This window comes from Mobula birostris, chromosome 5 (assembly GCF_030028105.1).
Source record: "Mobula birostris isolate sMobBir1 chromosome 5, sMobBir1.hap1, whole genome shotgun sequence".
Taxonomy (NCBI): domain Eukaryota; kingdom Metazoa; phylum Chordata; class Chondrichthyes; order Myliobatiformes; family Myliobatidae; genus Mobula; species Mobula birostris.
The window spans coordinates 161,080,642-161,095,964 of NC_092374.1; the positions used below are offsets into that span (position 1 = coordinate 161,080,642).

Consider the following 15,323-nt stretch of genomic DNA (forward strand, 5'->3'; position numbering starts at 1 on the left):
TTTGCAGTGCAAAGCCAGAATAGCAGCCCACCAGCTCACTAATCTCACCCCATTCTTGCAAATGGCCCTGACACTCTAATCTCCCCACCTTCAGCACCCTGTCATTCAGTTCTGCAATCATTCTCTCCCAGGCTTCAAGCATCCAGAAGCCTTAGTTTCTCTAATACCACATACTGATCTCTTCTTATTATCCAACGTCCTGTTCATCCTCACTATCAACGTCCCCTAAAAAGACAAGGTCCTATCAGCGTATCCTCCTAATCAATCTCCCGAGACCTTGACCTATTTCCACTCTGAACTTAGCTATCAATGCTCATAATCAAGGCTTTCCCTCCGCTAATTTTCACCTGACACTCTTAGTCCCCCAGTCTCCCTTCCTTTTGATCCCAATAGAGGAGGTCCCCAGTGCAATTTACGGACTTCACATCACACCCCACTGTGGGATCAGCTCAGGCATCAACCAATCATCTTCCCTGTCCCTCTAATCAGCCTCATTATCCCAGACAGCAGTCTGATCATAGACCTGCCCTGGGACCTCAATCAGGCCCTTGACCTCTGCCCCGATCTCCCTCCTGATCCCGTTCTTGTCACATTCTTGGCTGGCACTTCGCTTCTTGTGAAAACCTACAATGCCTGTGCATGAGCACTCCAGATCCCAGGCTTTCGATGGTACAAAATTCTGCAACAATAAGTGCATTAAATGAAAATCTAGCAGCCTTGGTCAGATTTTCTAGACCACTATTGCTTCCTACAGTTTGTATCAATGATTTTTTAATTGCAGAACTTATTCCTTTTGATTTAGGATCACTTATGTAAACTCTGACCTTATTCTTTCTGATGTTTAACAAGTATGTACAGAACAGAAAACATAGAACAGCACAATGGAAGAACAGCCCCCTTGGCCCACAATCTCTGTGATCACTGTGAAGTTGAGTTAAACTAATTCCCATCTGCCGGCACAGGATCCATATCCCACCATTCTCTGTTTGTTCATGTGTCTTTCTAAATGCTTCTATCGTGACTACATTGTGTGGAAGTTTTTCTGTCTGTTTTCTGCTTTGAAATTCCATTGACGTAAATGGAACCAAATCCTGGAAGTAGAACTTGTAATCTCCTTTGATTATATTGTGCTGTCATCACTAATTTCTAATCCTACATTTGAATCTCTTTCTGAAAACCATATCTGATAACAGATACTCAAATGAGGGAAACAGAATTCATTTTAAAATCACAAACACAAGAACTGAATTGAATTGAATTGGCTTTATTACTTACATTCTCCATAAACACGAGTAAAAATCTTTACATTACGTCTCTGTTCAAATGTGCAATGTGCAATTTATAGTAATCCGTAATAAATATTATGTACAACAGGATAGTCAATATAACATAGAAATACAGTTGTGTCAGTATGAGTTCATCAGTCTGATGGCCTGGTGGAAGAAGCTGTACCGGAGCCTGAAGGTCCTGGCTTTTATGCTATGGTACTGTTCCAGATGGTAGCAGCTGGAACAGTTTGTGACTGGGGTGACTGGGGTGACTTGGGTCTCCAATGATCCTTCAGGCCCTTTTTACGCACCCGTCTTTGTAAATGCCCTGAATAGTGGGAAGTCCACATCTACAGATGTGCTGGGCTGTCCGCACCACTCTCTGCAGAGTCTTGTGATTGAGGGAAGTACAGTTCCCATACCAGGCAGTGATGCTGCCAGTCAGGATGCTCTCAATCATGTCGCTATAAAATGTTCTTAGAATTTGGGGCGCCATACCAAACTTCTTCAATTGTCTGAGGTGAAAGAAGCACTGTTCTGCCTTTTTCACCACACAGCTGGTATGTACAGACCATGTGAGATCCACAGTGATGTTTATACCAAGGGACTTAAAGCTTTTCACCCTCTCAACCCCAGATCCATTGATGTTAATAGGGGTTAGCCTGTCTCCATTCCTCCTGTAGTCCACAACCAGCTCCTTTGTTTTTGCGTCTTTGAGGGAGAGGTTGTTTCCTGACACCATTGTGTCAGGGTGATAACTTCCTCTTTGTAGGTTGCCTCATTATTATTTGAGATTAGGCCAATCAGTGTAGTATCATTGGCAAATTTTATTAGCAGATTGGAGTTGTGGGTGGCGACACAGTCATGTGTACACAGACAGTAAAAGAGGGGGCTTAGGACACAGCCCAGAGGGGCACCTGTGTTGATGGTCAGAGAAAATCTGTAGATGCTAGAAATCCAAGGCAACACACACAAATTGCTGGAGAAACTCAGCAGGCCAGGTAGCATCCATGGGAAGAGTCGATGTTTTGGACCGAGACCCTTCATCATTTCAAAATTATTTTAATGCATTAAACTATCACTTCAGAAACATTTTTTGAGTGAGGCACCAGACAATGTTAAATCTACAGAGAAAATTTGTGAAATAAACCCTACAACTCTATTTTTAATGATTAAAATAAAAATAGTGTGTTACTGCAACGTGATGCTCTTCACTGGCAGAGAATTATTGCTGGGTCAGTTCCCATCATATATTTATTTAAAACAATATCTCACCCTTTCATAAATGTTGCATGGTGTGTGTGTGTGTTTGTGTTTTTTTTGTCTGTTTGAACAGAGAATAAAGGGATTTGTTGCCTTAGGGTTTAGAATGAACTTCTTTGATGCCTCTCGCCTATGTCTTTTCCTGCAAATACTTTTGTTGACACAAGCATGAAGATAGTGACCAAGTTCAGAAGGAAATAGGAAATATTTTTTAAAAGCAGGCCAGCATATTTTTTATGATATTTTCTTCTGAGGTATTTACAACTTAGTTTTAGTGTTAGATATACTTAATATTAAACTTGCCATTGAGATATGTGTGACGCTGGAAAAGCCACATTGATTGCGCATCTCCGTTAGCCTGTCCGAAGGTCAAAAGCAGCAGACTTGTAAACTTAAATAAACTTAGATTAGTATAAACACAACTACCCACTAGTTTCACATAAGCTAATGGATGAATTCAACAGGTCAGACAGCATCTATGGGGGGAAATGGACAGTCGATGTTTCGGGTTGAGACCTTTCCTCTGGACAGAGGAGTGTTTTAACCCAAAATATCCACTCTCTATTTCACTCCACTGATGCTACCTGCCCCATTGAGTTTGTCCAGCATTTTTGTGTGTCATTTTAGATTCCAGCATCTGCAGTCTCATGTATATCCATTGTAACACAGCCTGACCAGCTGAGTTGTTCCAGCATTTTCTGTTTTATTTCAGCTTTCTGGCATCTGCAGCTTTCTTTTTTCTATTCTTGATTACTTTTTTTTAACTTTCATTCAATTCTACCGCCACTGTATTGGGATATGAATTTGTTTATCTCCATCATTAAGTCAGTAATGTTCCAATAAGTTCCTACTTCATGAGACTCTCTTGTGTACTTCTGAAATATTTTCCCATACTGAAGTTTAAGATCCATTCTTCAGGCTTCCTGCTTAATTTGAGAGCACTCCTGTATACATCCTTCCACCCCCCCCCCACCACCTAAAAATCCTTCATGACTTGAAAGCAAAACCAGACAAAAAAAGGCTTTCATAATCCTGTACATCTCTAATTAGCTGTTTCCTGCTTTAAATAATCTAAATTAATGGGATTAAAAATCTGCATCTAGTTATTGGTTCATGTTTGCTTGCTTTTTATTTTGACTTATTCTATTCTTTTATCGGCTCTGATTGAACATTACCACTTGTTTGTCATCAGCTTCTTTTGTGTTATTCAGGAAAAAATGATTAACACACCAGGTTAAGGCATGACTGTGAAATGAATTATGCTTTTCTTTATTTCTCCAGGCACAGTAATGTTTAAAAATAAACCATAGCCTTCAAATACATCAAAAGGAGGCATGCCAGATCTAACAGATGTTGCTAACGGCTGTATTGGAAGTGGTGTTATATGTATTCAGATTTGCACGTACTCTTGATCTCTCAAAAGGTGCTTTCATTTGAGGTGTTGGGGAAAATAAGTTGGTTGCATTCTATTGCTGAATCCACTGTTTTTATAACTTGCTGTTATGGCTCAGACTGTGGCTCCCAGGACATTAAATTATCAAATGATTTCCCAGATTATCAAACGATTTCCCACAATATTACTGCCCTACTTTTTCTCCCTATAAGATGCTTCTTTTAACCAAACTCCTTGACAAAACATTGGGATCACTAGTTACTACAGTAGTTGGGATCACTAATTCTAGGTTTTGCGGCGTAAGGCGGCTTTAAGGAGCAACATAGAAAGTGCTGAAGGAGCTCAGTGGGTCAGGTGGAGGCAAATGGACATTTGATGCTTCAGATCAAGACCCTTCATTTGGAGATTTTAACCAGTACATTAAAAAAAGAAAGGAGCATGCGGGTGGTTTAAATGTTTAATTTCCATGCAAGTAGCTAGTGGTGATTAATCAAAATCAGAGAGTTAGCAAGAGAGCACTTGTGCCTTTTCTTGTTTTCCCTAACTTCTGAAATTAAAGAATTGTCCAGAACAGAGAAGTGGGCAGGAAAAATTATTGCAAACACTTACCCACCCAGCAAACTGCCTTTATTCAAAATCTCCTGTCTGGGAAGTACTATGGAGCGATTAACAGAAGAACTCCATGCCATTTTAAAAGTTTATTCATGCACACAGTTAATCTGATCAAATATTTTAGCTAACACCTCCCTCTATCTATTACCTTAACCATTGCACTGCACTGTAAATGCTTTAAACTAATTTTTATAATGCTACTTATATTGTAAATGCATGCTGGTTGGTTTTTATGTATTGGTGCATATTTTATTTTTTATCTGTGCTTCTAACATTGTTGTATAATTCTGTGTTCTGTATAGTTGCTAAATGTTGTTCTTTTTTGCATTTAGCACCTACACGTCATAGCAACGTCCTAATATATATGAATGTATATAGTGAATAAAGTTGATCCCTGACTGTTGACTCTTGACCCTGTTAGTGTCAGGCATGGTTCTATTTTAATATTTTTGAAACATTTCAGCAACTAAAATTTAAATGAACAATTAAAAAAATAAAAAAAAGATTATACCAGTAAGAAAAGAAATTTGTCTGATTTTTAAAAAAGTATATATTTTAAATAATTGCTGTAGTAATTTTTTTAAGTTGAAGCATCTTTTTTGTCTCCTTCCACACCGCTGTTAAATTAGTGTTAAAATGAACAGACATGCATGCTGTATGGGTCTAACCTGATACAGCATGTCAGAGTAGTTTTCCTGATGTAAATGTTCGATGATTTCAACAATTCAACAAGCTTCCAAAAATATTGCAAATACTCAACAGGTCATCTACATGTGGGAAGAGAGCAATAGTTAATATTTTGGATCCAGAAACCAGTGTTCCCTCTCAGGTGTGTATGTGTGTGCACACACATCTTTTGCTACTAGCAAACACAGGAACTTAAGCCATGCACAAAATGTTTGTCACCCTCTGCCTCATTGGCATGTTAAGTATATTTTATGATCATACAGAATCAGATTTCCTTTTTTGGTTTCTGGTGCAGACAGTGTTGACAACGTGGAGTTTGCAATGATCTGTCTGCAGATTTTAGATCTGGCTTACCTAAGCTGTTCTTATTGAAGAAATTCTTCAGTGTGCACATGTTGTTGTGACTGGGCAAAAAAATTGTACAGCACAAGATTTTTGTGCATGCTGGTCATTATAAATTATAGGGAACTTTGCCAGGAACCTTCATTAGAACTGAGAGAGAAACATGATAATGTGGGTAGCAGAGAAGGTGTGAAGTAAGTTTTGGTGGGGCCAGAGCAGGCCGAAATGATGGGCCTGCCAGTACTGGCCAAAATTCTGGAGGAACTCAGCAGGTCAAGCGGTGTTTATGGAGAGAACAGTCAATGTATTGGACTGAGACTCCTCATCAAAAATGGAAAGAAAGAGGTTGGGGAAGAGGGACGAGCATTAGTTAGAGAAATCAATGTTTATGTTGAAGACAATATGAGTCACTGTTCCTTTGATCTGCATCTAGCCTCAACTTGGCAGCAGAGAAAGACAACTTGGATTGGGTTCTTCTGTGGTTGTAGTTGCAAGAGATGAATAGCTGCTGCAGGCTGTTCTTACAGAAACATGGCTCCAGGACAATATTCATGCATCCTCAATCTACAGACCATGACACTCAGGGACTTGGGCTATATTGTTATTATTATTTTATATTTTCTTTGTAACTATTTTTTTTGCTATTATCATTACATGTACTATATGTGCTGTGTGTTGTGAGTAATTGCTGGTACTGTATTTACAATTTTGGCCCTAAAAGAGCACTGTTTTATTTGGCTGTGTTCCTGGGTATGCTTGAATGAAAATTAAACTTAAACTTGGTCAGACATGTTGGTGCTGGCTTTCAATATTGATTTTTCAGACTTCTAGTAATCTCTCCCCCCTTTTCACCTTGGTTCCCTTTTGTTTTCCCTTATTCCCCTAGCCCTTTTGCCTTTCTCTTTCTCCTGCCCTGTCCTCAACCACAACCTCCCCCTTCTGGTTCCCTATCCCCTTCCCTCCATTCATTGGTCATCTGTCCTCTCCAAACAAATTCCATCCTGTTCAGCCTACTACCTCCCAGTTTCTCTCATCGTTCTCACTGCCCCTACCCACCTATCTACCTTCCACCTAGTTTCACCTATCACCCGTCAGTTTGTGTTCCTCTTTATTCGCCTTTTATTCAGGCCTCCATCCCTTTATTCTGGCTTCTGCCCTTTTTCTTTCTTATTCTGGGATGGGCCTCGCCTGAAATGTCGATTGTTTGTTTCCCTTCATAGATACAGCCTGGTCTGTTGAGTTCCTCCAGCATTTGCAGTTTCACTTCTGTCGGGCTGTGCTGTTATGCTTGTGGATCTAGGGTAGAAAGTAGCACCTTGGAAATACAAGGGACACCCAGAAGGAGAAACAGAGTTTAAACGCAAACAGAGTTAATGCTTTGGGTCAGAACTCTTCATATGAGTCTAGTCTTCAGGGAATTCTTGACCATCTACTTTGCGCTGTCAAATAATGCAAAGTAGGCGGTCAATGAGTGTTTGAGCATTGTGAGGTTGTGAAAAAAATCACTAAATAAAGTTGTTGTAGGTAGAAAGTGGTTTTCTTGGAAAGACCATTATTTTCAAAGGTTCAAAAAAAAGTTTTGTTTTATTGTCAAAGTCTGTCTGTCTGTCTAGGTACCACATCTGATGCAGACTTCGGTGATCATGATTTTCCATATAGATCTATCCTTTGTTTTTTGGATGACTTCCATTTCCTCGATGTGTAGCCAACTGGCTAGGCTTTTGATGTACATAAGCCGAGGTCTTCCTCTCGGTTTGCTCCCCTCAATCTATCCAGAGAGTATGAGTTTTTCTAGTTCATCTTTCTGCATGATGTGTCCTAGGAATTGATGCCTTCTACCACTCCCTAGACAAAGCAATAGAAGAATGCAAATCACAAGAAGCCATCATAGTCATGGGCGACTTCAATTGTCAAAGTATGCATGTACAATACAACTCTGATATTTGTCTTCTCCAGATAGCCATGAAATACAGAAAGGCCATCTAGAAAAGGCAAACATCAGAGTTGTATTAAAAAAAATTAAAAAGAAAATGCAACCTATTAAGTAATATTTTTTGCATTGGTTACATTACTTAACTTTAAGCTAAATGACTCTTAACTCTGATATGCATAAAGCTGCATAGGGACCTTATCCGTTCAAGTCAATTCAAGTAGCAGATATTTCCTGCAGCGTCTTAAATGTAAAGTGCATCCATCCATCCGTTAGGAGCATTATGTGAACATACAGATAGGAATTTATTAACATTTTCATCAAATCCATTGACAGCAGATTAAACTTTTCTATTCTGAAATAAAGTGTTTTACAAGTTTATCAGCAGAAACATTTCTATAGTCGTCTCTTTAATATTTAAGCATTGGTGTCCTGCAGATAAAGCAGCTTGCATTACACCACACTAGAGAGCTGAAATGAGATGGCTTGGAAACAATTGATATAATATAAACATCAGATATCACCACATTACCTTTTTACTGAAGTAGAGGAAACATTTTGGGACACTTCAATGGGCAGGAAGTGTTTCAAAGAGTGGATAAACATTATGGGTCAAATAGCTTCATAATAGGTCAAATAGCCTTGTTCTTTGGTGAATATTTCTGTAGTTATTTAATTGAAGAGATACAGACTGAGAGTGGGAAGGGGGCAGGGAGAAGGGGAATCATGGTTGGGAAAAGGGGGAGGGAGGGGACAGAGCCAGAGAAATATTCTGTAAGGATCAATAAACCAGTTGTTTGGAATCAATTAACTTTGCCTAGTGTCTCAGAGCTGGGTGTGTCACCCCCACCACAGCACTCCTCTGCCGCCTGAACCATAACCCTCCCATGGCGGTCCACCCTCACCATTCCCAATATCCTTTTGCTCCCACCAGATTTACACACTCACTCTTCTCTCCATGTTGACAAATGCAGTACTATGTAAAAGTCTTTGGCACCCTAGCAATCTATATGTGCCTAAGACTTCTGCATGGTCCTGTAATCAATTAGGGTGATGCAGCATGGATCAAGTTCTTCAGAACACCAAGTCTGTATTGACACCAGATGCCCATTAACATCAATCCCTTTATTTTGTATTTAATTCTCCCTACATTCCCATCAATTCCCTCCAAATGTAACCACTCACTTGCACGTTACTGGTAGTTTACAGCAGCCAACGGACAAACTAATCTACACTTCTTTGCCATGCGGGAAACCAATGTGATCAAAGTTCAAATTCAAAGTAAATTTATTGTCAATGACCCATATTCTATCTTGAAATTCATTTTCTTGCAGGCATTTACAGGGAAAAAATGAAATACAACAAAATTTTGTGAAAAAGTCTATACATGACAATGACCAATGTGCAAGAGAAGACAAACTACGCAAATAAAAGTTATACTGAGAGCATGAGTTGTAAACAACCCTGGAAAGTATATCAGTAGGCCATAGAATCAGTTCAGAATAGTGGTGAGTACAGCTAGGAGCCTGACAGAGCTCGGTGCCTGTCATGGACCCTGCTGAATCTCACATCACAGCGCTAAGCAGTATTGCACCCATATTGGACTGCCTCAGTAACTTTTATACTTGTATGCTGTAGCACTTACTTTTTGTTCGCAGTTATTTTGTAAATAATATTCTTTTGCACTTCTGGTCAGATGCTAACTGCATTTCATTGGCTTTGTATCTGTACTTGGCACAATGACAATAAAGTTGAATATAATCTAATCTAATTATTGTACTCCATGCAGAGTACATTCGGGCTGAGATTTTCCATGGCCAGTGTATCTCTTCTCCTATCCCAGTCAGACCCAGTAAGGTTTCTGGTAACTCCTTGATTGCAGTGAGGGTTCACAGCCTGGAGGTTAGGAAGCAAAGGAGAAATAATTTTAAAAGGTTGGATATTGGAGGGAAAACTATTTGAAGAGCAAGGGGAAAAGAATGGGGATATGCAACTAACCTGATTGTTATATTTAGAGCTAGCATGAAACTGATGGGCTAAATGTTAACTTCCAGTGTGATTCTCAGCATTACGAATTAGCTTTGTCCTTTGTGTTATTTTTACTTTTTAAATTATTTTATACATTTTTTGCCTTCAGAAATGTCTAAATTAACTCATAAAATCCTTGAGAGCTTTGACATGTGATGAAGCTTTGTAGATACCTTTGCCTTCAGTCAAAGAAGTGTGGGTCCGGGAGGCATATTTGAACTACAGACTTCAGACTCAATCACTACTGAAGCCCCATTTCTGATTCAGAGGAGCAAAGGGCCAGAGTATTCAAAATCAGTACCACCTCAGCTGAGTGAAGGGTACAGGGGACTATGGGCAGCAACTCTGATTTGAGGCTATGATCAGCCCTTACATTTTCTGCAGAATGCAGTATAGCTTCAGGTGTACCAATTTAGGATCAAGAGGTCCAGAACATAAAAGCAAGGATGAACTGCTGAGGTTTTATAAGGATTGGTCAGGCCACATTTGGAATACTGTGAACATTCTGGGACTGTATCTAAGGAACGATGCACTGGCCCTGCAGTCGGTCCAGAGAAGGATCACAAGAACGAAGCTGGAATGAAAGGATTAATGTGTGAGGATTATTTGATGTCCCTGGGCCTGTACTTGATGGAATTCAGGAGGGTGCACGGGGGATCACGTTGAAGCCTACTACCCTGTATAGAGTGGATATGAAGAGAATGTTTCCATTTGTAGAAGAGTTGGGAATCTGAGTAAAGGGAGATTCCTTTAGAACTGAAGTGAAGAGTATTTCTTCAGTTAAATAATAAAGGCATCTGTTAGTGTTGTGAGACCATGGATCTGCACCTGGAAAGTCTTCACTCTCCAGGGCACAGGCCTGGGCAAGGTTGTATGGAAGACTGGCAGTTGCCCATGCTGCAAGTCTCCCCTCTCCACGACACCGATGTTGTCCAAGGGAAGGGCATTAGGACCCATACAGCTTGGCACTGGTGTCGTCACAGAGCAATATGTGATTAAGTGCCTTGCTCAAGGACACAACACGCTGCCTCGACTGGGGCTCGAACTCACAACCTTCAGTTTGCTAGTCGAATGCCTTGACCACTTGGCCACGTGCTCAGTTAGAGGGTGACAAATCTGTGGAATTCATTGCCACAGAAGGTTGTGGAGGCCATCATTGGGTGTAGTTATGGTAGAGAATGATAGTTTCTTGATTGGTAAGATGGCTAAGTGTTTTTCAGAGAGGACAGGAGAATACGGTTGAAAATAAAATCAGCCATGACTGAATAATGGACCATACTTAATAGGCTGAAAGGTTAAATTCAGCTCCTATTTGTTACACTCTTGGTCTGTTGGTGGGTGAGAAGGTTCTTCCTTTCAAATATTATCTCTGGGTATCAGTTTGCTCCATTGCCTCAACACTAGCAATTAACTTCAATTAAAACTTTTGAATAAACTACATAGTCCAGATTAAAGACAGAACAAAAGTTTACAACATTGTGAAATCAGGGATTTTCAACCTTAATCCATGACATCCATTACAAGCTATATTATATTTAAATAAACTTATTTTATTTGGTTTACACTGATGTAGTTGCCATTTTACCCCCCTTTTTCTGGTGTCAATACTTCAGGAAGGATGTGGTAGCAACAAAGAGATTTACTTGGATGTTGCCTGGGATGAAGAGCTGTCATTATAAGGTGAATTTTGATAAGCAGTGTTTATTCTTGTTGGAGTCTAAGAGGCTAAACAGTGACCTGTATGGGGTCCCATTGAGTATAAAGGGAATACTGGAACCAGGCCTCCAGTTAGTTTGAAAGGAGGGCAAGAAAGAGACTATGGAGAGTTTACAATGAGCGTTGGAAGCAAAAATTTGCTAGCACCCCTTTCCTGATTCTCTTTAAAATATCTACAGCCCCTTTCCTATAAACACTCTTGAATTCTGGTGTCAATGTTCCTTTTAAACTCATTGAGTCTTACAGAAGACGGGAATGGATTCCTGGTGAAATGAACATAGTTTCTCAACCAAGGATTAACAGATTATCGAGGTTTTACTGTAATGAGTCAAGGTAAGAATTGAAGCGACATTTTTAATCTCCCTTGACCCAGAGTTACTTGCCTGCTATCGCCATTAGGACAATTACCATTGTCTGTCATATTTTAGTATAAATCAGGACACTCTGAATGTTTTCAGTTACAGATCTGTTCAGAAGGGTAAAGGTTAAGTACTGAATTTCCCTACAGCAATAATGAAGTCATGGAATAAAATGTCCCCACTCCTGAAGTTGAATCCATTCATTCTTGATTATCATTTTTCCACTAAATATTGAAACTTACATCTTTTGTTTCTTTTTTTTTCCAGATGGAAGGATGTATCTGAAGTCATCCGTAATGTATTAAAACAACTGCACCATGTGATTCGAAAATTCAACCATGAACATGAGAAAAATTGTATAAAAAATGATGAATTCCTCTACTAACATGTGGGTTAATAGCGCTTTTGAGACAGCTTTTACCCAGTTTGCATAACTGTGTTAATTTGCCATCCATGAAATGTTTAATGTATTACAATAATAGTCCTCTCCAACAACTGACTTCAACATCAGCGCTCTCTGAAGTAGACAATCCTGATGAGTATAAAACACCAAGACTCAAATGGTGATTGTCATCAGGAGGTCACTGCTGGGACTATACGTGTCCTTTTCGTGGACTAAACTCTGACCAGTGCTGACAATTGTAATGTTAAGCACATCACGCAAAAAAAAAATCACCAGTAGTGAAAAAGAAGCGAACAAACTCTTTTTAAAAAATATATCTGTTATTCCCCTCCACTTCTCTTTGTTAGAGTTGGTGTATTCAAACCAGCAAGAAAGCTTCTGAAACTCTCCTTTCCTGGATGTAAACGAACTATACTTATAGGGCTGCCAGGTTAGTACAAGTAACGTGATGTTGCAAGGGACAATAATTCTTTAACTGGGAGATGAAAAGAGTGGGATGAAGAGAGGGAAGGTTAGATCGAGTATTTAGACAAAATGTAACCCATGGGAAATAAACCTGGCATTGACTTTCCTCTGCTAAATTTCAAAATAAACACACAAAAATTAAAAGTGAATGTAAGTTTTAAAAGTCACAAAAGATATATATTTGTGCGTTCCACACACAAACACATATTTGTGAATACTGTTTGCTTCTTGCCAAGCTTCTGGTCGTGTGTATATAATATGACACAGGGAGGTAATGTGTATGCAGTAGATTACTAGAGAAAAAAAACACAGTACTTTTGAGATTTAAATGCTGATATGTTTTGTCACATTGTTTGTTCCAGACACTGCAATTTTTGGTTATATAGCTCATTAACAAAGCATGCAGGCATGTAAATATTTGTCCTCAAGCCACAGTATTACTGAACGAGATCCTTGGCGTCTGTTTTGCGCCTTTTCAAGGTCAGTATGGCAGGTGGGAAACCCTGCCTGTCTGGCATTCAATGAGGGAGCTTCTTGTCTCTGCTCTCTGACATAGGACTGATGAAATTAATTAAGATTTGTGGCGTTGCAGCGTGATGGATTAAAAAAAAGCAACAGAAATGTTCCTCTCTTTGTTTCGTTCTATAACTATTATTTTCGTGTCACCTTGAGGCGTTGCTTTTCAAAAAAAATAGGAACTTTGCAACACTTGATGTAATGGTTGAAACAAAAAAAAAACCTAGATGAGTGGTGAGTTAAAGTCTGTATTCTCCCTGTGTAATAGGGAAGGATGGTTTTGTGTAATTATCAATGTCTTTGATAAACTGTGTGATCACATTTGTGCAAATAATTGAAAGTAAACTCCAACACAGTGCTAATTTGCTAGCCTAGCCTTTTCTCTTCATTTTGCCATTGTTTACTGCAATGTTAACCATTAAAAGACCATCCTTGCAGAGAAAAAAATAATCCACATTGGCATTGTTGACTATTGTAGACAGAGTATGTCAACAATAGAACATAAGAAGCTAAGAAATAGAAGCAGGAGTAGTCATTTGGTCCCTTGTGCTTGCTCTATCTTTACCTCCACCCAACTTTCTTGCAATAAACCCATATCCCTTATTCCCTTCATAAAAATCTATTGTTTGAATATATTAAGCCTTCCTATTCCTCTAAGGTAGAGAATTTTAAGTTTCACTCCTCTTGGATAAAAAGACTCTTTCACATCTCACTCCAAACTGGCTGATCCCAAATTCTGTGATTGTAAACATTGGTTCTGGAGAATCCAAACATGGGAAGAATCCTTATTGCATCAGCCATCTTAAACTCTAAATGATTTTTATGCTTCAATTATATCACCACATACTCTTCCAGGCTCAACTGTATATAGTCCAAGTCATTTTCATCTGACCTCATAAGACAACTCCCCCATCAGCATACTCCACCCTGGGAATCAATCAATCAATCAGGTGAACCTTCATGACACATTGTTCTATGCTAGCATATCCTTCCTGAGACCAGATCTCTACCCAACATTCCCAATACATTCTCACCAGGGTCAGATATACTTACAGTAATGTATCTTTTATCCTCAGGTCCTCTCACTGTAAAAATCATCAGATTGCTTCCCTTCCTGATTGCTTACTTTACCTGAATGTTAACTTTCAGTGACTTGTGTATTAAGATATAGGGGTTCTACTGAACACTAACCTTTCAGCTTCTCACCTTCTACAAAATCCTCTGCCTTTATTTATATAGCAATATTTTTGCTACAGTTTGACATGCTTCTTACTTAGATCCCATCTGCCAAGCCTTCACCTATTTGTGTAACCTATCTATATCCCCCTGTTTTTTGTATCCTTGTATCCTATTCAAAATCTGCCAGTGCCACCCCATCATGGCTAATAAATTCTCATGGTTTTTTGGCAAACTTTGACCCACCAGATTAGATGGGGTTCTCATGATGCTTTCAGTGATACAACAGAACAAACATTTTATTTGTCAATGCATTGGGCTTATGAAATCAGATTGTATTCTTTTTGTTTTATCAAAAATTACAAGAGAGATTCACCAAATTTGATCAAAAGGTTAATGAATTTGCCATTAAACACCAGTGTAGAAAATAAAATGATCAATGCTGTTTTAGGTCTGACTGAATCTTCTGGTTTGTTTGTCACACACCAAAATGACTTTCAACTTTACAAATTGATTAAGAAGGGGCAGTTTTGTGTTAGCCTAACCCAGGAATCTGGAAACAAGATGTCTTTCTAGCACACCTTAAGAACAGGAAATTTAGTAGTTTAGGATCAATGTATTATGACAAACATCTTAAGGAATGTTAACTTAGAGATATTGCAAGGCAAGCCCTAGCCTTGTGTCATCTTTGAAGATTTTGCTTGGTCAGTGAAGGGATATCATCTTTTCCATTGCTGCATGCTCTCCCACTCTACTTCCAAGCATTGTATAGCAAAACTACTAAAGGGAGGAAGAAAAAAGGGAGCTGTTTGTTTCTCTGGCCATGATGGTCTTGAAAAGGTTAACAGCTGAGATGATGCACGTTCTGGCGAAGAAAGCATCCTTAATTGTCCATGTGATCTTTCTTTAAGGAGAAATATCATCTTAAAAAATCTTATCTAGTATTTGTTGTTCCTCTGCACCTTGCATAGAGTCTTTAATTTAATATAGATCACCCTGGGACGAATGGAAGACAGGAAGTTTCCCTGTCCCATCTAAAGGTAGTTCAAGAGTGGTGAGTTGCATCTCTTCAAGTTAGTAGTTACTGTCAAGACAATAAGATAAACTACATTCTGCCAATTTAAATATGGCATTCTCTTCATCCAGTGATATGAGCAGCTGACAG

At 39.1% G+C, this 15,323-nt stretch overlaps 1 protein-coding gene across 1 annotated transcript in view; it reads left to right on the forward strand.

Moving 5' to 3' along the window:
* LOC140198011 (dachshund homolog 1-like) overlaps positions 1 to 14,927 on the forward strand; it is a 582,914-nt gene extending 567,987 nt beyond the window's left edge. Inside the window, exon 13 of the mRNA XM_072258802.1 lies at positions 11,866 to 14,927. Within this exon, the coding sequence (XP_072114903.1) occupies positions 11,866 to 11,903 (38 nt within the window). The 3' untranslated portion in view covers positions 11,904 to 14,927. The remainder of the gene's footprint in view (positions 1 to 11,865) is intronic.
* The last annotated feature ends 396 nt before the right edge of the window (positions 14,928 to 15,323 follow it).